The sequence below is a fragment of the Camellia sinensis genome, chromosome 3 (assembly GCF_055761805.1).
Source record: "Camellia sinensis isolate YWXY chromosome 3, ASM5576180v1, whole genome shotgun sequence".
NCBI lineage: Eukaryota > Viridiplantae > Streptophyta > Magnoliopsida > Ericales > Theaceae > Camellia > Camellia sinensis.
The window spans coordinates 2017518-2043541 of record NC_138963.1 but is presented as its reverse complement, the minus strand read 5'-3'; the positions used below and the strand labels follow the sequence as shown (position 1 = coordinate 2043541).

Here is a 26024-nt window from a genome sequence, read left to right as displayed (position 1 = left end):
TGAATGTTTTAAATATAAGTGTCATATTTGTGGGGTTATAAATTGTTTGAATAATAATTCTAGTAAGCATTACCATAGTAGATTTAAAATCCCGCATCCTATGAATTTATATACAATGCAATGCTTATATTCTTCTGACACATGTTTTAATTTTTAGCATATGCAGTTAAAAATGACCAACTTTAATCATTTGTCCAAAATTCTTAATGATAATCGTTTGACTGGATCAAACTATGTGGATTGGAAGAGAAATTTAACAATTGTCCTCATTGCTGAAAAACTGAACCATGTCCTAACCACTGATCCACCTGCGTTTCCTGAGGCAGATGCCACTAATGAACAACGTGAGGCCGCTTGGAAGTGGCATGAGGCGGATGATGCTGCAAAATGCTACATATTGGCCTCAATGACCAATGTGTTGCAAAAGCAGCATGAGAGTGTTCCTACCGCAAAAGACATGATGGTTAATTTGAAAGAAATGTTTGGAGAACATAGTAGAATTGCACACCAAATTGCCACGAAAGGTATGATGTCCACCAAAATGGTGGAAAGTACTCTAGTACGGGAACATGTTCTGAAAATGATATATTTCATTAACATACTAGAAACTTTGGGTGCAGATATTGATGATGAAACTAAAATTGAAGCGATACTTTCATATTTACTAGATTCTTATAATTAGTTTATTTTGAATTACAATATGAATAAGATGATTGTTGCACCATCAGAGCTACTCAATATTGTGCAAGCAGTAGAGGATCTTATTAAAAAGAGCCAACCCACTGTGATGATCAGTGAGAATGAAGGTCCTAGAAAATTCAAGCCTAGGGCAAGAATAATTTTAAAAAAGAATCTATGGGCTCTAAGTTCTCTAGAAAAGCACAAGGTGTTTTTAAAAAGGGCATATATAAAAAGAAAAAGTAAAGGAAATTGTTTCCATTGCGGAAAGCTTGGCCATTGGAAGAGAAACTGCCGTCATTATTTGGCAACATGGAAAAATGGCAAACCTTCGGAAGGTATGTTAAATCTATTTGTTATTAAAACCAATTTATTGATTGGTCCTCCTAATGCTTGGTGTGTAGACTCTGGTGCGACCTCACATATTTGCAATATGTTGCAGGGGTTTAAGGAGACCAGAAGTCTTAATAAAGGGGAGATGCTAATAAAGTTGGAAACAAGTGCAACAGTTGCTGCAGTTTCCATAGGAACTTTTTATTTGGAATTATTATAAGACTTTAGTTTTAGAAGATTGTCTATTTGTACCAAATATCCGTAGAAATTTAATTTCTGTTTCAAAGTTAATTTTGTTGGGATATTGTTTTTTCCTTTTCTTCAAAAGTTGTTTTTTAACACAATAATAAACTTGTGGTTTCTGGCATTTTAATAGATGGTCTTTATTTTATTAGTCATGTTGATAATTCTATTAATTGTGTTAAGAATAATATATCCACTGGTATGTTACCCCTTAAAAGAAAAAGGGATATTAATCAAATTTACATGTGGCACTTGATACATGGTAATATCAATTTAGAGCGTCTAAATAGATAGGTCAATGATGGGCTTTTAGAATTTTTTTTTTTTTGAAAATTGAACCTTATCCAATTTGTGAGCCCTGCTTGCAAGGAAAAATGACTAAAATTCCATTTTTAGGAAAAGGAATTAGAGCCACATAAGCTTTGGGATTAATACTCACAAATGTTTAAGGTCCAATAAATCACATAGCAAGAGGTGGTTCTTACTATTACATTCACCGATGATTATTCTAGGTATGATTATTTGTACCTAATGAAACATAAGTTTGAATCCTTTGAAAAGTTCAAAGAATTTCGTAGTGAAGTAGAAAAGCAATTTGGAAAAAGTATCAAAGCTCTTCGATCAGATTGTGGGGAGAATACCTTTTAGATAATTTTCGAAATTATTTAAAAGAGAATGGTATTAAATACATGTGTAATTGGTTTTGAGTGCAAGTGGGAGAATGTTAGTATTTGTGCCCTCAAAAACCAATTTGTTGACTTTATTAATTGATTATATAAAATTGCTTGGCATTTTATTTTGCATTTTGTATATTATTATGAGTAATGTTATATTTAATGTTACATATGATGTGAACATAAGGTCCCTTGGGTAACATTGTAGAAAAACATGCTAATGGTTAATGAACCAAAAGCTGGGAGTTATGATTTTTTGGTGCTCTATAGACCCAATTAATGTTCTAGCTATGGATGTTGATTGGACGTCACAATACTATGGCCTACACCTGTTTTGCTACTATATGATAAAATAATTAACTCCATCATTAAGGTAGTGACCTTAAGTAAATAGGTGGGTGTTAAGAAATAAGTACATGCACTGAACATAATCGATTTTGAGAACACCTATGGAATGATCACTGTCAGTTTAAAAGGTAGTACTATTACAATACACTTATTTTCCTTTGACCTGAGAGGTTTGTATAAATTAATTAACTATTTATTTAACTTTGATATTGTCAATCGATGATGCCAAACCAAAGGCTATACACGGATATGTTGGGTTATGTGAGCTAGGCTTTTTTATAGTGATAAATTTGTCCATACCTAGTAGCTCATGTGGAATATAGTTTGTGACTAATTGTAAGAAATAGCCTCACTTGTAATTCTCTACTTTTAGGGGTTTAATTGTAATGTGTTAATGGACATTATATATTATCTGTTTAAAAGATAATGAAAAAATTGGATAGGTTTTACCCTGTATATTTAAGATAAAAGATACCTCTTTTATTTTATCCCCACAACTAAAAGATAGAGATCCCTAAGGATCCCACCTACATGCAAACTCTATCATGTGTTGTGTATAGATATCAGATGTATTTGATACAAAATTGGCCATCAGAATTTTTAAAGTCTGTAGAAAAATATACACAAAAGTAAAGCACAAGAGGGTGAAAGGTGAATGTGCAAGGTAAATCACTTTGGAGGTGAGACACTTGGATCGTTTGGTGAGATATTATCTGTTGGACCATTTTAATATCCTTTATTTATTTATTTATATATTTTTGTTCATGAATCTTCTTTTGTTTTAGTCATGAATCTTATCTTATTCATGAATGGAGGTTAATTAGAATTCATGAACTTAGTGGTGAGTTATTATTTGGAGTCTCCCTATTTTCTCTTTATTATTTGGAGTCTCTTCATTTTCTCTTATTTAATGGCCATTATTTTTTGGTGTAATTTGTAAGGTTCTAGTGTCCTATAAATAGTTCCTCTCATCTACTCTTTTCTACACCAACACATCAACTATTTTCTATACAAGAGAGATTACTAGCAAAGAATGGTGTTTTTCTTGGTGGAGCTTTGGGTTCACCATCTTGTGCAGAGTTGACCTGAACCATACGACAAGTGGTCGGGCTGTTGTATCTTGGAAGGGACAAGTCATAGTTTTGTGACTACTCATCGGTATTTGGGTTCTTCCTACTGCAGTGGGCTTGATCTCCTTAAAGAAAACGAGATATCCGTGCCTCAGCCTGATCTATTTGTATCTCATTTTCTTTGCATTATTTATCAATTAAATATATTTGTTTTTGGTATTTTCACCAACAATTTTGAGGAGATCAAACATGGATCAAGTACCAGAAAAAACCAATGAAGGAATTGGAGATCTCAACAAGCCTTTCAAGTTCAAGGGAGTTCATTTTAAGAGGTGAAAAGGAAAAGTTCTTTTTTATCTCAACTTTTTGAAAGTTGCATATGTTCTTACCGAGAAGAACCCAAACAAAATCCCAACTGAGAAGATGAATGATGAAGACTACGAGGCACATGAAACAACAGTGGCTTCCTACAATACAAATGCGTATAAATGTCATTTTATCTCTTAAATTTCCTTGCTAATTAATTTTATGATTATTATGTTGTTCAAATTTTGAAATTAAATAAATAGATTTATGAAGAAATCAAATTATATATATACTAAGAACACATGCTAATAATTACAACTAAATTTCAACAGAAATACACAAAACAATAAAAGGGTAAAGAGACGAAACCGAAGCCTGCACAGAAGCAGTTTCCTTAAAACAGATTTCGCCGCCTCACTAGTCGAGTGCTTGAGGAATCCCGGCGTCTGTCTCCCAGGATACGATGGTCAAAACCAGCTACGGCAGAAGCACTCTCTGTCTAGCTTAGCGAACAAAACAGTGGCAGCACTCTCTCACTGTAGGAACTTTCAGGCAAACTGACTTGTGAAATGGAAGTAAAAATTTCTGTGTTTTGAGACTTGACAGGAGGGTCTCAATTTATACATGTATAGGGGAGAGAGGAAGAGCCTCCAACCTTTATGGCTGTTCATAATGCACCATTAACCTCTGCAATAAAGGCAGGAGTTACAAACCCCATTAATGCAGGAGTTACAAACCCCATTAATGCAGGAGTTACAACCTTCATTACCTTTTTTCCATGAAGCTAACTTCATGAGGTGATTTCTCATTCAAATCTCAATGGTTTTTTTTTTTTCATTCTATTTGTGGTGTAAAGATCTCAATGCAAAGTATCTAGACCCACTTGGACCCAACACAATAGATGGTTGGGACCCACTTTAATATTTAATTAAAGTCACCAAAAAATCATTTTTTCCAACAATCCCCCACATGAATAAAAATTAACCGAATGACTCAACAAACGAACACCGTTCAACAATAAAGACTCTGAGAGAGAGTACAACGGACTAACCCCGACATCAGAGAAGGTAGCTTTTGGCTTTGAACCTCTCCCAATGAAAACCTATCGAGTTTACTGGCTGATCATTGAATAAGACATCTTGAACTGCTCTGCCGTTTATGTAAACTGAAACAATAGATCTCACACGGGAATTACTCCTACCACCATTCTGTTCTCACTGGTGTGCCCTGTGTGGCCCTGGACACTAGCCTAGTTCAGCGAGTGGTTTCAAAGAATCTTGGCCTCCCAATTCTTCTAGAAGCGGCCCCACTTCACACTCACATAGGTGACTCTACTAAAGTATCCTGCAATACTTAGCTCAACAGCTTAACACATAAGAGTCATTAAAAGCTCAGCTTAACCTCTACACTTGCAGGTATCACTGATAGAAGGAATGGCTGGAGGTTTAACCTCCTCAGTGACATACCGCCGTTACACGCAATTAGGTTGTCCCATTGAACCTAGATCTTGGGATCTCCAGTCAACTAGGTTGGGTTTCCATTCCGGTAACTTCCAAAGGCCTCAACCCCATTCCTTTTGACGACGTTTCGACTAACACTCGATTTAACCCTTTGGTTAGCGGATCCGCAATGTTGTCCTTAGACTTTACATAGTCTATAGAGACAACTCCATTCGAGAGTAGTTGTCGTATGGAATTATGTCTACGACGGATATGTCTAGACTTTCCATTATACATATTACTCTGTGCCCTACCAATTGCAGATTGACTATCACAATGAATACAAATAGCAGGCACAGGTTTGGACCAACTTGGAATATCTTCAAGAAAATGGCAAAGCCATTCAGCTTCTTCCATTGCTTTATCCAAAGCAATAAACTCTGATTCCATCATTGATCTAGATATACACGTTTGTTTGGAAGATTTCCAAGACACCGCTGCTCCACCAAGAGTGAACACATATCCACTAGTGGACTTTGAGTCATTTATATCTGATATCCAATTTGTGTCACTATAGCCTTCAAGCACCACTGGATATCGAGTATAATGCAGCCCATAATCCCGAGTGTAGCGTAAATACCTTAACACGCGCACAATACCCTTCCAATGAGAAGCATCGGGATTACTTGTGTATCTACTAAGCCTGCTAACCGAGTAAGCTATATCCGGCCTAGTACAACTCATCAGATACATTAAACTTCCAATTACCCGAGAATATTCTAACTGCGAGACACTTTCATTATTATTCTTGGTAAAATGTAGACTTAAGTCTACAGGTGTCGATGACACACTCGTATCTGATCCACTAAACTTCTCAAGTATCTTATCAACATAATGAGACTGAGATAGTACAATTCCGTCAGAGATTCTGGTAATCTTAATTCCCAGAATAACATCTGCAATGCCCATATCCTTCATGTCAAACTTAGAGTTTAACAACTTCTTGGTAATTTTGGTCATTTTATCGTTACTACCTATAATGAGCATATCATCAACATATAGACACAAAATGACATAACCTCTGTCAGTGTCTTTGACATAAACACACTTGTCACATTCGTTGATTCTAAACCCATTTGACAACATTGCGTTGTCAAACTTCTCATTCCATTGTTTAGGCGCTTGCTTCAAACCATACAAAGATTTGACAAGTTTACAAACTTTCCTGCTTTACCCTGGAGCTGAAAATCCTTCAGGTTGCTCCATGTAGATTTCTTCATTCAAATCTCCATTTAAGAAAGCTGTCTTTACATCCATCTGGTGAATTTCTAGATTGCGCAAAGCAGCAATCGCAATCACCATCCGAATGGATGTTATCCTAGTAACAGGTGAGTACGTATCAAAGTAATCCAGGCCTTCTCGTTGCCTGTACCCTTTGATAACGAGCCTCGCCTTATACTTGTCAATAGACCCATCGGCCTTCATCTTTCTTTTAAAAATCCATTTGCAGCCTAAAGGCTTACAACCTGGAGGTAAATCTACCAACTCCCAGGTGTGGTTCTGTAAGATGGAGTCAATCTCACTTTTGATCGCTTTTTTCCATAATGGACTCTCAGGAGAAGTCACAGCTTCGTGGAAAGTTTGAGGTTCATTCTCAACCATATAAGTTAAGAAGTCTGGACCAAAAGATTTGGATATCCTAGCCCTTTTACTCCTTCTGGGCTCATCTAAAACCTTAATTTGATTATCACCTGAATCATCAATATGATCATCCTTACTAGCAAGCTCATCAAATTTCTCCAATGACCTTGGAACCCTTTCATGGGTTCGGCAAGGAAAAATGTCTTCAAAGAAACATGCATTCCTTGACTCCATAATGGTATTCCTGTGTATGTCTGGACTTTCAGACTTATGTACAAGAAACCGATATGCACTACTATTATGTGCATAACCAATGAATATACAATCCACGGATTTTGGGCCTATCCTAACCCGTTTGGGTGTAGGAATTGCCACTTTTGCAAGACACCCCCACATTCGTAAGAATTTATACGAAGGCTTAATGTCTGTCCATAACTCATATGGCGTCTTGTTGTAACAACCCTCATACTGTTTACCGATTAATGACTGATTAACCGCTAATTACTGTTAACCGAGACTGATTTTGACTGATAATTGAACTACCTAAGGTACTGAACTGACTGACTGAAAACTGGAATCGAATTGACTGAGTATGTGTGTGTTAAATTGTGTTCTATCTGTTTGACTGTTTGACTATCTGTTCCTGTTTGTATGTTTAAACTGCTAATTGAAGGCCTTATCGGCGGCCGAATTAGAAATCGACTGATGTTCCGTGACCCTCATAATTAATGTGATTTTACGGTATATTTACCTGAAAACTGTTTAGGTATGATTAAATTAGATTAAAATAAGCTAATTGAAGAGTTGGACTTAATTACCGTTTTGCCATTGTTAGTGGGCCCTTATTATAACATGTTAGAGCCTTGGTATGCTTGAATCAAACATTTTTCTCAGCTCATTTCTTGCTTTTGCCGACCAAGGGAGGAGAGTTAGAGAGAGAGAGAATTGTTCTTGTTGATTTTGCTGGTAAATTGCTTGGTAATTGAAGAATTGTTGAAGTGATTGCATATTTGAGCTCCCTTCTTGAAATACAAGACTAAAGGTAGCTCCATTGTCTTCTTAGTCATGTTTTGGTTCATTGTGGTTGAATTGAAGCTTAATTGTTGCATGCATGTTGCCATTCTTGAAGTTTTGAGGTTGTAGTTCATAATACCTCACATGCATGTCCATCTTTTGGTCATACTCCATGAGTTCATCTTGTTTTTGAAGGTTTGAGCTCTTTTGAAACAGCATTGAAGCTTTAAAAATGATTTAAGGTCATGCATGTCATGTTTGAGGATTGTTCTTGGAAAATGGTTGGAAATTGGGTTTGAATTAAACACCCTTGGGCTTTGATTTCCTAAATTGAGTTTTGAAATATGTTATTCTATGTGTTTAAAAGAGTTTTCCAGAAAATTGGCCCAAGAGGATCGAATTTTATGCATCTAAGCTTGGTTTTGAACCTGGAGCTCGAATCTGGGATTTCCAGATTTCAGTCGTCCGCTCGAGCGGGGTTAGTGCCGCTCGAGCGGTAAAATCAAGCTTCCAGCATCTTGCACTGTAGAACAGTCCGCTCGAGCGGAGTATTGGGCGCTCGAGCGGAGGACTGGATGACACGCTCGAGCGGGGACCTTTGTTTGCCTGTACGCTCGAGCGGGACCCTGTTTCACTGAAATTTCTGAAAATGTTTTCTAAGTGTATTTTTGCATCCTCATCCCATCCTAGGCATTCTTAGGCCTAGTTTAAGACATCTTGATGAGGATATCGATGTAGAACACACCAAGGCAAATTAGGGATTAAGTTATGAGATTTCCCAACTGTGTAGCTTAGTGTGTTCAATCTGTTAACTGTGTAGGGTTGGCGACTGGAGAGACACGCTCTAGCATACTGTAGCCCGAACTCTGTGAGTAACAATTGTGTAAAGATATGTTCAACTGATTATCTTTTGAATACTGAACTGAACTGTTTACTGAACTGGTATTATTTACTGAATGAATGTATGTCCTTTATTTCTGAACTGTACTGTGGCATCCTTAGTACCTACGGTTTACTGTTACTGTTACTGTTACAGAGATCTCTGTCGGTTTCCTTGTGGAACCACTACTGTTTACTGACTGATGGCCATCATTACTGTTCGGTCTTTTAAGACCTACTGTTACTGTTATGCTAATGGATGTACCACATATGACTGTTTACTGTACTGAGCAACTGAATTACTGATTGAAATGAACTGTTTTCATTACTGTAAGGACATTCATTCTAAACCCCTTTACGCTTTATGTTATTCACTGGGCTTTAGCTCACTGCTCATATATATATGTAGGTGTTCAGGCACCAGACCACAGCTAGAGGCGTCAGGGTTACTCCAGTTTTGTCAAGCCAGCCTTTGTGCCTCACCGCGAGGTTCCGAGTCTACCTGCTAAGGCTTAGGGGTGTTTTAAGAATTCCCCCTTCTGTACTGTTTTACCGTTCTGTATAGACTATATGTTACTGTACCGTTATATAGGGTCGAGTCCCTAATCTGAATGCTTGTAAATATCGTGCATACTGTTCTGTACTGTTATGTATAAATGTATGAAAAATCTTTTTGGCATACAGACTGTCACAGCTCAATGGACATTATTTATTTACTGTATTGGCTTCCGCCAGGCCCTGTACTCTGTTTTACTGTATTACTGTTAAGCAGGCCTTCGGTAATCTCGGATTACTGGCCGGTTACGGTGCTAAACCCATAGGGCCGGGTTTGGGCTGTGACAGAATGGTATCAGAGCGATACTTAACCACGAGTTATACCGCACACACGTGTCCAAATGAGCTATAGGGTGTCCTAGAAAAGTGATTAGGGCATCGCATGAGCATGATAAGTGTGTGATTATGTTATGACTGAATACGTGCTAATGTGGTAAACTGTTAAACAAGTGACTGCTTATGTTTAAAAACTGTTATAACTGCTTATAGTGAAATGGACAATGCAAATGAACCTGAATCCTCGTCTACCGAGGCAAGAATGGAAAGAATGGAAAGAATGATAGAACTGATAACTACTAGACTTGAACAACAACAGAACCAACCGCCCCCACCTCCTCCTCCTCCGGTACAACCGGAACCTAATGTGAATATGAATGATGGGGATATTATTGCTCTCACCCATAAATTCAGCAAGATGAAACCGCCATCCTTTCAGGGAGGCCTCGAACCGTTAAAAGCTGAAGCTTGGGTTCTGGAAACAGAGAAACTATTTGAAGTGTTTCCGTGCTCAGAAGCGAATAAAGTACTGTTAGCTACCTTCACCTTGCAAGAAGAAGCTAGAAGGTGGTGGATGTTGATCCGCGATACAACTACTGTTATGACTTGGGCTCAGTTCAAGGAGTCATTCTTTGAAAAGTACTTCCCGCAGTGTGTCAGGGATAGGAAAGTAACTGAGTTTGAACAACTGAAACAGGGCACCACGTCGGTTGCCGAATATGAAACAAAATTTACTGAACTTGCCCGTTATGCACCGCACATGGTGGATACTGAGTATAAGAAGGCCAGGAAATTTGAGGGCGGCCTTAATGTTGCAATTCTTGATCGAATAAACGTTTTGAAACTACCAACTTTTGTGGGTGTTCTCGACCGGGCATTGATGGCCGAGTCAAACATTGCAGCAGTGAAACAATCTGAGACACCAACAACTGAATGGCATGGTAAAAGGCAGGGTTTCAAATTCAAGAAAGGCAAGCACAACCCAGCCAACAAGAAACAGAATACGGGGTCGACAACTAGCCCCAGTCAAGGGAGTGGGTTCATACCACCCTGTTCTGAATGTGGCAAGAAGCACAAAGGGGTCTGTTACAAACTATCTGGAGCCTGTTACAGGTGTGGCAAGGTGGGCCACATGGTTAAAGATTGTCCTTCCGCTCCTCAGGGCAATAGCAAAGCTGCAGCCAGCGGCGCGGCATCAAATGCTCCACTAAAACCGAATCCTAAAGCTACCGGGAAAGAGCCTGTGAGGCAAGGCCGAGTGTTCGCACTAGTACCGGGAGATGTGCAGAATACCGAGACCGTTGTGTCAGGTATTCTCTCTATTTGTACACAAAATGCATATGTATTGATTGATTCGGGGTCTACACATTCTTATGTATCGCATGCTTTCTCACGGAAACTGAATAGACCCTTAGAACCTATGAACTATCTGCTAGCCGTATCATCACCTGTAGGGGGATCCATGACATGTGCTTATATGTACCCCGCATGTGAAATTATTGTTGGGGATATGCATCTGTTTATTGATTTACTGCCATTGAACATTGATTATTTTGACATAATATTGGGAATGGATTGGTTACAAAAATATCATGCCACTATTGACTGTGTGACCAAGCAAGTTGTTTTCCGTCCACCTGGTCTGCCTGAATTCGTGTTTAATGGGGTTGGAGTAGTACCTCCCCCGTATCTGATTTCATCTGTGAAAGCTGTAAAATTGATTAGAAAGGGCTGTAAGGGATATTTGTGTTCTGTACTGACTGTATCTACTGATGATAATGCTAATGTGAACTGTATTCCTATAGTCAGAGAATTCCCAGATGTTTTTCCAGACAATTTGCCAGGGGATTTGATTGACAGGGAGATTGAATTCACCGTGGACGTGATTCCCGGAACACAGCCAGTTTCTAAAGCTCCCTACCGAATGGCTCCAACTGAACTGAAAGAATTGAAGGCGCAATTGCAAGAACTGTTAGACAAGAAGTTTATTAGACCCAGTACCTCACCATGGGGTGCACCGGTTTTGTTTGTAAAGAAGAAAGACGGCTCACTGAGACTGTGCATTGACTACCGTGAATTGAACAAGGTAACTGTAAAGAATAAATACCCGTTACCGCGTATTGATGACCTGTTTGATCAGTTACAGGGTGCTAAAGTATTTTCTAAGATTGATCTTAGATCCGGATATCATCAACTGAAGGTTAAGCCGGAAGACATTGATAAAACTGCTTTTAGAACGAGGTATGGACATTACGAATTTTTAGTTATGCCTTTTGGAGTCACGAATGCACCAGCTGCATTTATGGACCTCATGAACAGAATCTTTAAACCATACCTTGACAACTTTATTGTTGTATTTATTGATGACATATTGATTTACTCCAAGAGTATAGAAGAACATGAACATCATCTGAGACTTGCCCTACAAACTTTAAGAGAACAGAAACTGTATGCTAAACTGTCTAAATGTGAATTTTGGCTTGACCATGTTATGTTTTTGGGGCATGTTGTTAGCAAAGATGGAATTTCTGTTGATCCGCAGAAAATTGAAGCTGTAGTGAACTGGCCTAGACCGACAAATGCGACTGAAGTCCGAAGCTTTTTGGGATTGGCTGGATATTACAGAAGATTTGTCAAAGATTTCTCCAAAATTGCTCTACCATTGACTCAGTTAACTCAGAAGGGGACATCATTTGACTGGACTGACCAAAGAGAATCTGCTTTCCAGGAGTTGAAAACTCGATTAGTGACTGCACCTGTTCTGACCTTACCTTCAGGTACGGATGGTTATACTGTGTTTAGTGATGCTTCTCATAAGGGTTTGGGATGTGTTTTAATGCAGAATGGGAGAGTTATTGCTTATGCTTCCCGACAACTGAGACCACATGAAAAGAACTACCCGACCCATGATCTGGAACTTGCTGCAGTAGTATTTGCACTGAAAATCTGGCGTCACTACCTATACGGGGTAACATGTGAAGTATATACCGATCACAAGAGTTTGAAATATTTCTTCACACAGAAAGAACTGAACATGAGACAGCGGAGATGGCTAGAACTGATTAAAGACTATGACCTACAGATATTGTACCATCCGGGAAAAGCCAATACCGTTGCCGATGCATTGAGCCGAAAATCGATTGGAAACTTAGCATGTTTGCTTACCGGACAGAAAGAGTTACTTTGTGACCTTGAAAAGTCTAAAATTGAAATTGTTTTGGGAGAACAAGGTGGAACCTTAGCTGCTATTTCTGCCCAACCAGCACTGATTGAAGAGATTAAAGAGAAACAACAACTGGATGACTTCTTGAAAAAGATCATCGAAGAAAGAGATTCCAAACCGAGACCCGGATTCAAATTTGAGAATAATGTACTGAAATTTCAAGAAAGACTGTGTGTACCAAATGACACTGAACTGAAAAGAAGAGTTCTGCAAGAAGGCCACAATTCGAAACTGTCTATCCATCCAGGGAACACGAAAATGTACCAAGATATGAAACAGAATTTCTGGTGGGCGGGAATGAAGAAGGAAATTGCCGACTTTGTGTCCAAATGTCTTCATTGTCAACAGGTCAAAGCTGAACATCAACGACCTGCCGGATTATTGCAACCCTTACCTATACCAGAGTGGAAATGGGAGCATATTACGATGGATTTTATCGTTGGGTTACCTCGCTCCAGAAAAGGTATGGATTCAATTTGGGTTATTATTGATAGACTAACCAAATCTGCTCACTTCTTACCTGTCAAGACAATCTATAATGCGGACAAATTGGCTGTTATCTATATTGATGAGATTGTAAGACTGCATGGAGTGCCTGTGTCTATTGTTTCTGACAGGGATTCGAAGTTTACATCGAGGTTTTGGCAAAGTCTACAGACTGCATTGGGTACTGAATTAAGGCTGAGTAGTGCCTATCATCCTCAGACAGATGGACAGTCAGAAAGGACCATCCAAACTCTGGAGGATTTACTGAGAATGTGTATCCTTGATTTTCAGGGAGACTGGGAAAGTCATCTGCCATTAGTTGAATTCGCCTACAATAACAGCTACCATTCGAGTATTGGTATGGCGCCTTTCGAGGCATTGTATGGCAGAAAATGTAGATCTCCGATTTGCTGGGCAGAAGTTGGAGATGGGCCGTTGCTTGGGCCCGAGATTGTGTATGAAACAACTGAAAAAGTGAAACTGATACAGCAAAGACTGAAAACTGCACAGAGTAGACAGAAAAGTTATGCAGATGTCAGAAGACGGGACAGAGAGTATGAAGTGGGTGATCACGTTTTTGTGAAAGTGACACCAATGAAAGGCCAGACTCGTTTTGGAGTCAAAGGCAAGTTAGCGCCGAGATATGTCGGACCGTATGAGATTATTGAGAAAATCAATCCGGTGGCGTATCAAGTTGCGCTCCCTCCTGAAATGGAGCATATGCATAACGTCTTCCACATTTCGATGTTGAGAGACTACCTCCGGGATCCCTTCCATGTAATTGAGCCTACTCGTATAGTGCTGAGTGATGACTACACTTACGAGGAACGTCCTATACAGATTGTTAACAGACGGATCAAGAAACTGAGAAACAAAGAGATCCCGCTAGTGAAAGTTGACTGGCAGAACCATGGTGGTATGTATGCCACTTGGGAAAGGGAAGATGACATGGCTAAAAGATATCCTGAACTATTCCCACTGAATCCTGTTTTCTTCCAGAATGAAGGTAACTCGAGTTTAGAGGACTAAACTCTTTATAAGGAGGGGAGACTGTAACAACCCTCATACTGTTTACCGATTAATGACTGATTAACCGCTAATTACTGTTAACCGAGACTGATTTTGACTGATAATTGAACTACCTAAGGTACTGAACTGACTGACTGAAAACTGGAATCGAATTGACTGAGTATGTGTGTGTTAAATTGTGTTCTATCTGTTTGACTGTTTGACTATCTGTTCCTGTTTGTATGTTTAAACTGCTAATTGAAGGCCTTATCGGCGGCCGAATTAGAAATCGACTGATGTTCCGTGACCCTCATAATTAATGTGATTTTACGGTATATTTACCTGAAAACTATTTAGGTATGATTAAATTAGATTAAAATAAGCTAATTGAAGAGTTGGACTTAATTACCGTTTTGCCATTGTTAGTGGGCCCTTATTATAACATGTTAGAGCCTTGGTATGCTTGAATCAAACATTTTTCTCAGCTCATTTCTTGCTTTTGCCGACCAAGGGAGGAGAGTTAGAGAGAGAGAGAATTGTTCTTGTTGATTTTGCTGGTAAATTGCTTGGTAATTGAAGAATTGTTGAAGTGATTGCATATTTGAGCTCCTTTCTTGAAATACAAGACTAAAGGTAGCTCCATTGTCTTCTTAGTCATGTTTTGGTTCATTGTGGTTGAATTGAAGCTTAATTGTTGCATGCATGTTGCCATTCTTGAAGTTTTGAGGTTGTAGTTCATAATACCTCACATGCATGTCCATCTTTTGGTCATACTCCATGAGTTCATCTTGTTTTTGAAGGTTTGAGCTCTTTTGAAACAGCATTGAAGCTTTAAAAATGATTTAAGGTCATGCATGTCATGTTTGAGGATTGTTCTTGGAAAATGGTTGGAAATTGGGTTTGAATTAAACACCCTTGGGCTTTGATTTCCTAAATTGAGTTTTGAAATATGTTATTCTATGTGTTTAAAAGAGTTTTCCAGAAAATTGGCCCAAGAGGATCGAATTTTATGCATCTAAGCTTGGTTTTGAACCTGGAGCTCGAATCTGGGATTTCCAGATTTCAGTCGTCCGCTCGAGCGGGGTTAGTGCCGCTCGAGCGGTAAAATCGAGCTTCCAGCATCTTGCACTGTAGAACAGTCCGCTCGAGCGGAGTATTGGGCGCTCGAGCGGAGGACTGGATGACACGCTCGAGCGGGGACCTTTGTTTGCCTGTACGCTCGAGCGGGATCCTGTTTCACTGAAATTTCTGAAAATGTTTTCTAAGTGTATTTTTGCATCCTCATCCCATCCTAGGCATTCTTAGGCCTAGTTTAAGACATCTTGATGAGGATATCGATGTAGAACACACCAAGGCAAATTAGGGATTAAGTTATGAGATTTCCCAACTGTGTAGCTTAGTGTGTTCAATCTGTTAACTGTGTAGGGTTGGCGACTGGAGAGACACGCTCTAGCATACTGTAGCCCGAACTCTGTGAGTAACAATTGTGTAAAGATATGTTCAACTGATTATCTTTTGAATACTGAACTGAACTGTTTACTGAACTGGTATTATTTACTGAATGAATGTATGTCCTTTATTTCTGAACTGTACTGTGGCATCCTTAGTACCTACGGTTTACTGTTACTGTTACTGTTACAGAGATCTCTGTCGGTTTCCTTGTGGAACCACTACTGTTTACTGACTGATGGCCATCATTACTGTTCGGTCTTTTAAGACCTACTGTTACTGTTATGCTAATGGATGTACCACATATGACTGTTTACTGTACTGAGCAACTGAATTACTGATTGAAATGAACTGTTTTCATTACTGTAAGGACATTCATTCTAAACCCCTTTACGCTTTATGTTATTCACTGGGCTTTAGCTCACTGCTCATATATATATGTAGGTGTTCAGGCACCAGACCACAGCTAGAGGCGTCAGGGTTACTCCAGTTTTGTCAAGCCAGCCTTTGTGCCTCACCGCGAGGTTCCGAGTCTACCTGCTAAGGCTTAGGGGTGTTTTAAGAATTCCCCCTTCTGTATTGTTTTACCGTTCTGTATAGACTGTATGTTACTGTACCGTTATATAGGGTCGAGTCCCTAATCTGAATGCTTGTAAATATCGTGCATACTGTTCTGTACTGTTATGTATAAATGTATGAAAAATCTTTTTGGCATACAGACTGTCACAGCTCAATGGACATTATTTATTTACTGTATTGGCTTCCGCCAGGCCCTGTACTCTGTTTTACTGTATTACTGTTAAGCAGGCCTTCGGTAATCTCGGATTACTGGCCGGTTACGGTGCTAAACCCATAGGGCCGGGTTTGGGCTGTGACACTTGTCCACCTTCTTCCGGGGTACTTTATTCAGAATGTAATTTGCAGAGAGAATTGCTTCCCCCCACATGTTCTGTGGCAATCCAGAACTTATCAACATTGCATTCATCATTTCCTTTAGCGTCCTATTCTTCTGTTCAGCAACCTCATTTGATTGAGGAGAATAACGCGCCGTGGTTTGGTGGATAATCCTGGATTGAGCACAAATCTCAATAAAAGGTGATTCATACTCACCACCACGATCACTTCTTAAAGCCTTAATCTTGCGGCCTACTTGATTCTCAACTTCATTCTTATAAAGAACAAACTTGTCAATCGCCTCATCTTTGCTTTTGAGCAAATAGACATAACAATACTTAGTGCAATCATCAACAAAAGTGATGAAGTACTTATTGCCACCACGTGATTGTATAAATTTTAAGTCACACACATCACTATGCACTAAATCCAACGGTTCTGAACTTCTTTCAATAGCTTGTCAACTTCTCTTTAACACAAGTTTCACACTTGTGTTTCGGATTAATCTTAAAAGATGGTATGTGATCTAACTTGATTAATCTACGTAAAGATTCAAAGTTCACATGTCCTAGTCTACCATGCCACAAATTGGAAGACTCAAGCATGTAAGCAGAAGAAGATGCATCTTTATTCATCTTTGGGATAATAGTCATTACATTGAGTTTAAACATACCCCCCAACATATAACCCTTACCCACATACATTCCGCTCTTGGTCAAAACAACCTTGTCGGACTCAAAAACAATGCGAAAACCATGTTTACTAAGAAGAGACCCTGAGACAAGATTTTTACGAATGTCCGGAACATACAGGACTTCGTTCAAGGTCAGCTCCTTTCCTGACGTCAACTTCAGGACCACCTTTTCTTTCCCCTCAACAATCGAGGTAGCAGAGTTTCCCATAAACAACTTCTCACCGTTTGTAACTGGTTCGAAAGTTGTAAACAGCTTTTTCTCGGAGCAGATGTGGCGTGTATCCCCAGTATCAATCCACCATTCTCTTGGGTTTGAACCTACCAGATTCACCTCAGAGACAACGGCAGACAAGTGCATATCATCCTCCTCATGGGAGTGCTCTTGTAAATCTGCCATATGAGCACGAGGTTTAGTCTTGTATGACTTCTTCTGCTTATGACAGTCACTAGCCCGATGCCCATTGCTACCACAGTTATAGCACTTCCCAAAGAACCAATTACTTGGTTCCGGTGGCTTGTAAGCCGGCTTCTTTGCAACACCACCTCTAGGCCCCAACTTAGAGGGCTTCTTTCTTATTCCAGAAGATTTGCCATGTTCAATGACATTGGCTTTTACTGAGGAGGTACTCCCTCATTTCTTTCTATTATCCTCCTCAATCCGGAGTCGGACAACCAGCTTTTCAACTGACATTTCCTTGCGCTTGTGCTTCAAGTAGTTCTTGAAATCCTTCCAACCATTGGGAAGTTTCTCAATGATCACAGCAACTTGGAATGACTCGTTCAAAGGCATTCCTTCAGTATGAATTTCATGCAAGATCACTTGAAACTCCTGGACTTGGCTTATCACAGTTTGAGAGTCTACCATTTTAAAATCAAGGAACCGGCCAACCACAAATTTCTTTGCCCCGGCATCCTCAGTCTTATACTTTTTGTCCAGAGATTCCCATAACTCTTTTACTGAGCTCTTGGAACAAAACACACTATAAAGTTAGTCTGCCAAGCTGTTGAACACATAGTTCCGGCAAAGATAGTCTGTCTGCTTCCATGTGTCAAGCGCCATGACTTTCTGCCTATCAGGCTCATTCTCTGCCACGGCTGGAGAATCCTCGCTCAGAACCTTTGCAAGGTTTAGCGTGGTCAAGTAGAACAGCATCTTTTGCTGCCATCTCTTGAAGTTCACCCTAGCAAATTTCTCTGGGCGCTCATGATGACTGAGCGGTCCTCCCGGAACAGCCAGAGTAACGCCATGGTTGACCACAGAGGTCGCAACAGTAGGGGTTGGCAACCCAGTTGCCCCGGGGTTCAGATCCCCACCAACATTAGCAGTAGCAGCAGCATCAGTGATAGTTGCCATTTCGAACAAATAAAACCTCCTTTTTAGCCAAGGCTAAACACTTTGGTTTCTATTCTAGAAAACCAAACCAAAATCCAAACTTACAAGCAATTTAAACTTGCAAACAATTTAAAATTGCTACAACCAAATACATGCATATAAAATGCGTCTAATAAGCAAATAAAACTTGCTACTACAAATTGGTAAACAAACCAACTAAATCTCAAGTAAAAAATTTCTTCAAACATAAAGAGAAATAACCAATCCAATTGAGGATTATAAGTAGTCCATACAATTCCTTTCTACGCTTAGGTATGCCTACAAAGAGAGTTAGTAGAAAACGACAACATAATATAAAGCAATTGTACATACAATCAAATATTATTTAACATTCTAGCAAATCATAGAATAGCAAAATAACTAAGGAATTAAGATACTATACAAGTTACAAAACCTTATAACTTCTACATTAAATTAAAAAATTAATTGCCATAAATTATATAAGAATTTAATTCACAATAACCATGTAAATAAATATAGGCAAGTTACACAAATTTTATAATTCCAAAGAACTACATTTAATTCAAACTTTAATTCATCCAATTAAATCACACACTATTCATGGAAATAACTTATGTGTATAACTCTAGAAAACTAGAAGCAATTTCACATGCAAATTAGATAGTAAAGCTAGAAGCATGCGAAATCAAAATATACATATGCAACATTAGACAAATAGGATGAAACCAAATAAGTAGCATGCGGTTTATGTAAATAATTTGAATTGTTTATATGTAATAAACTAATAACCAAGCACTTCAAGTATATAACCATTCAACCATTAACATGCAAAAATTCTAAAGATTAAATCATGTAATCTAGTCTAGAAAATAATAAGCATGTAACAAATTAAAACCTAGAATAGAATAGAATTAGCATGTCAAAATTGCAACATCAATAAATTATATTTTATAACCTTAAAATTCATGCAAATCATAGAAGGGGAATGATGAACCATACTCATAAAATAAGATCAGAGTAATACAATTAAGTATACAAATTATGATAGAGCATTCTAATTAAACTAAACAATTAGAGAATCACATTGCATAATTTACAATCATTGAAATAGGGAGCAATTCCGCAATAGTTCTTAGTAACATTATACAAATATATAAATCTATTCGATCAATTTCATAGGAAAAACATATATGAAAAATCTGTTTTAAGCTTGTTGTTCAAATTTTGAAATTAAATAAATAGATTTCTGAAGAAATCAAATTATATATATACTAAGAACACATGCTAATAATTACAACTAAATTTCAACAGAAATACACAAAACAATAAAAGGGTAAAGAGACGAAACTGAAGCCTGCACGGAAGCAGTTTTCTTAAAACAGATTTCGCCGCCTCACTGGTCGAGTGCTTGAGGAATCCCGACGTCTGTCTCCCAGGATATGACGGTCAAAACCAACTACGGCAGAAGCACTCTCTGTCTAGCTTAGCGAACAAAATAGTGGCAGCACTCTCTCACTGTAGGAACTTTCAGGCAAACTGACTTGTGAAATGGAAGTAAAAATTTCTGTGTTTTGAGACTTGACAGGAGGGTCTCAATTTATACATGTATAGGGGAGAGAGGAAGAGCCTCCAGCCTTTATGGCTGTTCATAATACACCATTAACCTCTGCAATAAAGGCAGGAGTTACAAACCCCATTAATGCAGGAGTTACAAACCCCATTAATGCAGGAGTTACAAACTTCATTACCTTTTTTCCGTGAAGCTAACTTCATGAGGTAATTTCTCATTCAAATCTCAATGTTTTTTTTTTCATTGTATCTATGGTGTAAAGATCTCAATGCAAAGTATCTAGACCCACTTGGACCCAACACAATAGATGGTTGGGACCCACTTTAATATTTAATTAAAGTCACCAAAAAACCATTTTTTTCAACATATTACTATGGCACTACTTACACTTTGTCTTCTATTAATTTTTTGGCATGTTCGTTTGTGTCATATAAACAGTAAATATGTGGGAATCATGAGTAGTTTAGGATTAATTCCTAAAGTGAAAAATTTTTTTGAAAAATGTAAAGTTTGCAGTAAGGCAAAAATTACCAAGAGGCCTCATAAAAGTGTTGATAAAAATACCGAATTGCTAGAATTATTTCATACTGATTTATGTGAGTTTGAAGGAATTTTAACTCGGGGTGGTAACCGATATTTTATCACTTTTATTGATGATTTTTCAAAATACACAAACGTATATTTATTAAAAAAATAAAAGTGATGCTTTTGAGAAATTTAAAGAATTCCTTTTTGAAGTGGAAAATCAATTCGGTAAAATGATTAAAAGAATTAGAAGTGATAGAGGTCGAAAGTATGAATTTCTTGGATTCAAATCTTTTGTTCAGTTTTTGGAAATTATTCTTGAGACTACTCCACCATATTCACCTTTATCTAATGGCGTAACTGAAAGAAAAAATAGAACGTTAATTGATTTGACGAATGCTATGCTTATTGATTCAAGTGCTCCCTCAAATCTTTGGGGTGAGGCTATTTTGATAGCTTGCCATATGATAAATAGAGTGTCACACAAAAAAACTAAAATTGTACCTTATGAGTTGTGGCAGGGGCATAAACCAAATTTAGGTTATTTGAGGGTTTGGGATTGTTTAGTTTTTGTGAGGCTTGCAGATCCTAAACGACCTAAATTGGGTGAACGAGCTACCACCTGTGATTTTCTTGGGTATGTGTTGCATAGTACAGCTTATAGATTTTTTGATATGGAAAATAATATTATTTTTGTATCAGGTGATGCTATTTTTCATGAAAATAAATTTCCTTTCAAATCTAGAAATAGTGGGGGTCTAATAATTTCTGAAAATATTTTATCCATGCATAGCTCTTCTACTCCTTCTCAAGTTTTTCATGAACAAGAAAATTGTCAAATCCAACCAAGAAGAAGTAAACGAGCTAGAGTTGAAATCGATTTTGGCCCTGACTATTATCTTTATAATGTGGAAGAAATTCCTCTTACGGTGCAAGAAGCTTTATCATCACCTGATGCTATTTTCTGGAGAGAGGTTGTAAATGATGAGATAGATTCACTACTTTCAATAAAATATGGGAGCTAGTGGATTTACCTCCAGGTTGTAAAACTATTGAGTGTAAAAGGGTCATTCATAAAACACTTAAACCGGATGGAACTATAGATAAATGTAAAGCAATGCTTGTCGCTAAAGGTTTTAAGCAACAAGTTGATCTTGATTTCTTTAATACTTTTTCTCCGGTTACTAGAGTTACATTCATTAGACTGTTAATAGTAGTGGCTGCAATTCATGATTTAAAAATTCATCCAATAGATGTAAAAACACATTTTTAAATGGAGATCTAGATGAGGAGATTTACATGGACCAACCCAAAGGCTTTGTGGAGCCTGGCCAAGAAAGTAAGGTGTGTAAGCTAACTAAATCCCTTTATGGTTTAAAAGAAGCTCCTAAACAGTGGCATGAGAAATTTAATTCTTGCATGCTTGAGAATGACTATAAGTCTAATGAATGTGATAAGTGCATATATTATAAAACTTTTGAAAATGCACATGTGATTATTAGCCTATATGTGGATGATCTACTTATCTTTGACTCTAATTTGTATATTATAAATGAGACTAAAAATATGCTTAATAGCCACTTCGATATGAAAGATCTTGGTGAAGACAATTTTATTTTGGGACTTAAAATTACCAAGACTAATGATGATATTTTTCTTGATCAGTCGCATTATGTTGAGAAAATTTTAAAGAAATATAATTTTCTAGACTGTAAACATGTTGCTACTCCTTTTGATGCAAGCATACATTTATCTGTTGCAACAAATGAAAAAGAAGTGATTAATCAAAAGGAATATGCTAGTATGATTGGTAGTTTGAGATATGCTACTGACTGTACTAGACCTGACATTGCATATGTTGTTGGAGTGCTTAGCAGGTTTACTAGCAAACAAGTCGAGATCATTGGCTAGCCATGGGAAGAATTATGAGATATTTATCTAGGACCAAAAATTATGGTTTGTTTTATAACAAGCATCCTGTGGTACTTGAGGGATATAGTGATGCCGATTGAAACACTTTGTTAGGTGATTCTCTCTCTACCTCGGGTTTTATTTTTACCTTGGGTGGAGGTGCATATGTTGGAAGTCTAAAAAACAGACTATAATTGCTAATTCTATAATTGAAGCTGAGCTTATAGCGTTAGCTTCAGCATGTGAGGAAGCGAATTGGTTGAGGGATTTGTTACAAGAAATCCCTTTTTGGGAAAAACCAATTCTTCCTGTGTTAATTTGTTGTAAGAGCACTGTTGCTATTGGTAGAGTGAACAATCATTTTTATAATGGTAAATCCAGACCTATTCGAAGGAAACACAGTAATGTGAGATCATATTTGCATAATGGCATCATAACTGTGAATTATGTAAAATCTTGTGATAATCTTGCGGATTCATTAACCAAGGTCTTGGCGAGAAATAGGGTCTGGAATACATCAACGGGGATGGGTTTGAAGCCTATGAAATCATAAACCATGTATGAGGATACCCAACCTAAGGACTAGAGATCCTGTAACTAGGTTCAATAGGAAGAATGAATCATATGGTAGTTGTAAAAAAATACACTCTTTAATATTTTGTTATATATCCCTATGATGTAAGTGCATTTTTCCTATAATATTGGACGGTTGAGTTTTATACTCTTAATGAAATTCTGTAGCTCTTCTTGAGTGGGGTGTGTAAATTATAGGAACATCCTTGGCAGATTTCACCTATGTGAGCATGAAAGTGGGGCCGCTTTCTATGAGAACAAGGCTTATTCTCAAATATGCTCATGAAAACTGAGATTAGCACAAGGCCGTAATGTGCTAGCTATTAAAGCTCATGTTAACACCTGGATTATTATGTGTGAGCAGTAATTCTTTATTTCCCCTAAGTAGTCATAGTTCAAGTCTGAGACCACTACTGACTCTGGAGTAGAGGTTGATGTTTCACTAGTGAAGGTTCAATGCAGAACACACCTTCATGATGCATATTAGTCTACCTTTGTTTGGTAATCTCTCTTATCCTTGTTGATACTAAAATGAGTGGGGGAATTGTTGGACCATTTTAATATCTTTTATTTATATATTTATATATTTTTGTTCATGAATCTTCTTTTGTTTTATTCATGAATCTTATCTTATTCATGAATGGAGGTTAATTAGAATTCATAAACTTAGTGGTGAGTTATTATTTGGAGTCTCTCCATTTTCTCTTATTTAATGGTTATTATTTTTTGGTGTAATTTGTAAGGTCCTAGTGGCCTATAAATAGTTCCTCTCATCTACTCTTTTCTACACCAACACATCAACTATTTTCTATACAAGAGAGATTACTAACAAAGAAGGGTGTTTTTCTTGGTAGAGCTTTGGGTTCACCATCTTGTGCAGAGTTGGCCTGAACTATACGACAAGTGGTCGGGCTGTTATATTCTGGAGGGGACAAGTCATAGTTTTGTGACTGTTGCATCGGTATTTGGGTTCTTCCTACCGCAGTGGGCTTGATCTCCTTAAAGAAAATGAGATATCCATGCCTCAGCCTGATCTATTTGTATCTCATTTTCTTTGCATTATTTATCAATAAAATATGATTTTTTCTGGTATTTTCACCAACATTATCAAATGGGTAGATGAGGTATTATAGATTGTGTAATTAGGTGATATTTCTTTGAAAAATTATTTTTCAAAATAAACTATTTTTCCACAAACTTTTAGTTATTATTGTGAAGAATGCCACTATGTTGCTCATTCTCATTGCTTACTGTCTGAGGTATGTCTCTCCACTTAGTTTTACATATCAAATTAAAATTGATTTTTAAAACAAAGTTACAAATAGAATCTGAGGATACAATGGGTTCCCGACGGAATGGGTCGGTTTGATCCACGCTTTCCAAACTGATGCCCGAGATGCCAAGCCCACGAAGAGACCTACACAAGAGTTCAACGAGGAACGGGGAGTCCCCCAGTGACCCCTCCGACGAGCAAGTTAGAAAGAGAGAGAAATGGAATGTAGGGATAGATTAGCGATAGAGAAGCTTCATCTTTGCCTTGTCTTCGAAACCCGCTTATATCTTCTACTAATCATTTCCTTGTTCCTTCCGACCTGTCATGTTTGCCGAATGTGTATGTTCTAGCTTTCCTTGTTCATGGTGAGGTCGTTTTGTTCCGACGGGGAGGGGTTATCGCCATAAATGCTGCAGTGAACCTCATTAATGGCTGATGTGTGGTTCAATAATTTTGCAGGATCTTTGTCTGCTGATGTGGCTAGCTCTTTACTTGCCAAGTGTTTAGATGTCATTGGTGCTTGGTGTGACATTGGGCTTCAAGAATATTGAGAATCACAGGTTGGGCCTTAAGTGATGGGCCATGCCCGTTATGGGCCCACCCATGTCAGTAGTCCCTCATTCCCAAGTGCAGCTTCAGACCAACGAAGGGAATAGTAAAGAAGATGGAGGTTGTGAGATGTTAGTTGGAGAGGATACCGATCGGGAGGGCCGATCGCAAAGGGTGACCGAGTGGACGGACCGATCGTGGGAAGGACCGACCACAAAGGGTGGCCGAGTGGACGGACCGATCGTGGGAAGGGCCGACCATGAAGGGTTGCCGAGTGGATGGACCGATCATAGGGAGGGCCGACTGCGAAGGGTGGCCGAGTGGATGGACCGATCGTGGGGAGGGCTGACCGCAAAGGGTGGCTGAGTGAGAAGGTTAGATGGCGGCGTGCGGGGCTGGAGGTGCGGCGGGTCACGTGGTGAAGTAAAGTGGAATAGACGGGGAAGGGGAACGAGATAGTGGATCGTGGTCATAAACGTGGCAAAATCCTTTAATGGGGGAGGTGACGCGTTAGTAAGAAATGAAGGGATTGGTTAATATAAGGCGTTGAAAATGCAGTTTTGGAAAAAAATTTAAAAATTTTCAAACTGGCCAAATTTAATCTTGACCCTTGGAATATAGGGAAGCCTTGGGTGTTTGGGGTTATCCGCTTTACTTATCTTATTGCAAAGAACCAATTCGTCCCAAAAGTAAAATCATTTGAGTCGAGTGATACTCCTTTGTAACACTTTGCGAACTTCCTGGTACCAGCATCTGAAGCTATATGCAGGCATACATGAGAGATGGCTCGAGATGGTGTGCCCACCATAAGATTGGATTCGTTGGGGGACGACGACGCAGAGGAGTTGGTGGAGCAAATACAAGACGGAGAAGCGAGTAGGGAGTGAGGGGGAGCTAGCGGGGTGACCCCGCTTGTCCACGCTGATGGCGGCTGCGAAGCCAATCAATCAGGTAGAGCCAGATCATTGGCACACGAAGGCCGACAAGTCAACCTTTATTGTGGAGGAGTTGGAGGATATGCGCAAGAAGTATTAGATTCCCGCAGAAATAGAGTTAAAA

General features: G+C 38.5%; 1 protein-coding gene across 1 annotated transcript; it reads left to right on the top strand.

Moving 5' to 3' along the window:
- The first annotated feature begins 172 nt into the window (after nt 1–172).
- On the top strand, nt 173–24967 carry LOC145820864 (uncharacterized). The gene is made up of 2 exons (XM_082917497.1): nt 173–524; nt 24876–24967. The coding sequence occupies exons 1-2, from the start codon at nt 173–175 to the stop codon at nt 24965–24967; spliced, it is 444 nt and encodes a 147-aa protein (XP_082773623.1).
- The last annotated feature ends 1057 nt before the right edge of the window (nt 24968–26024 follow it).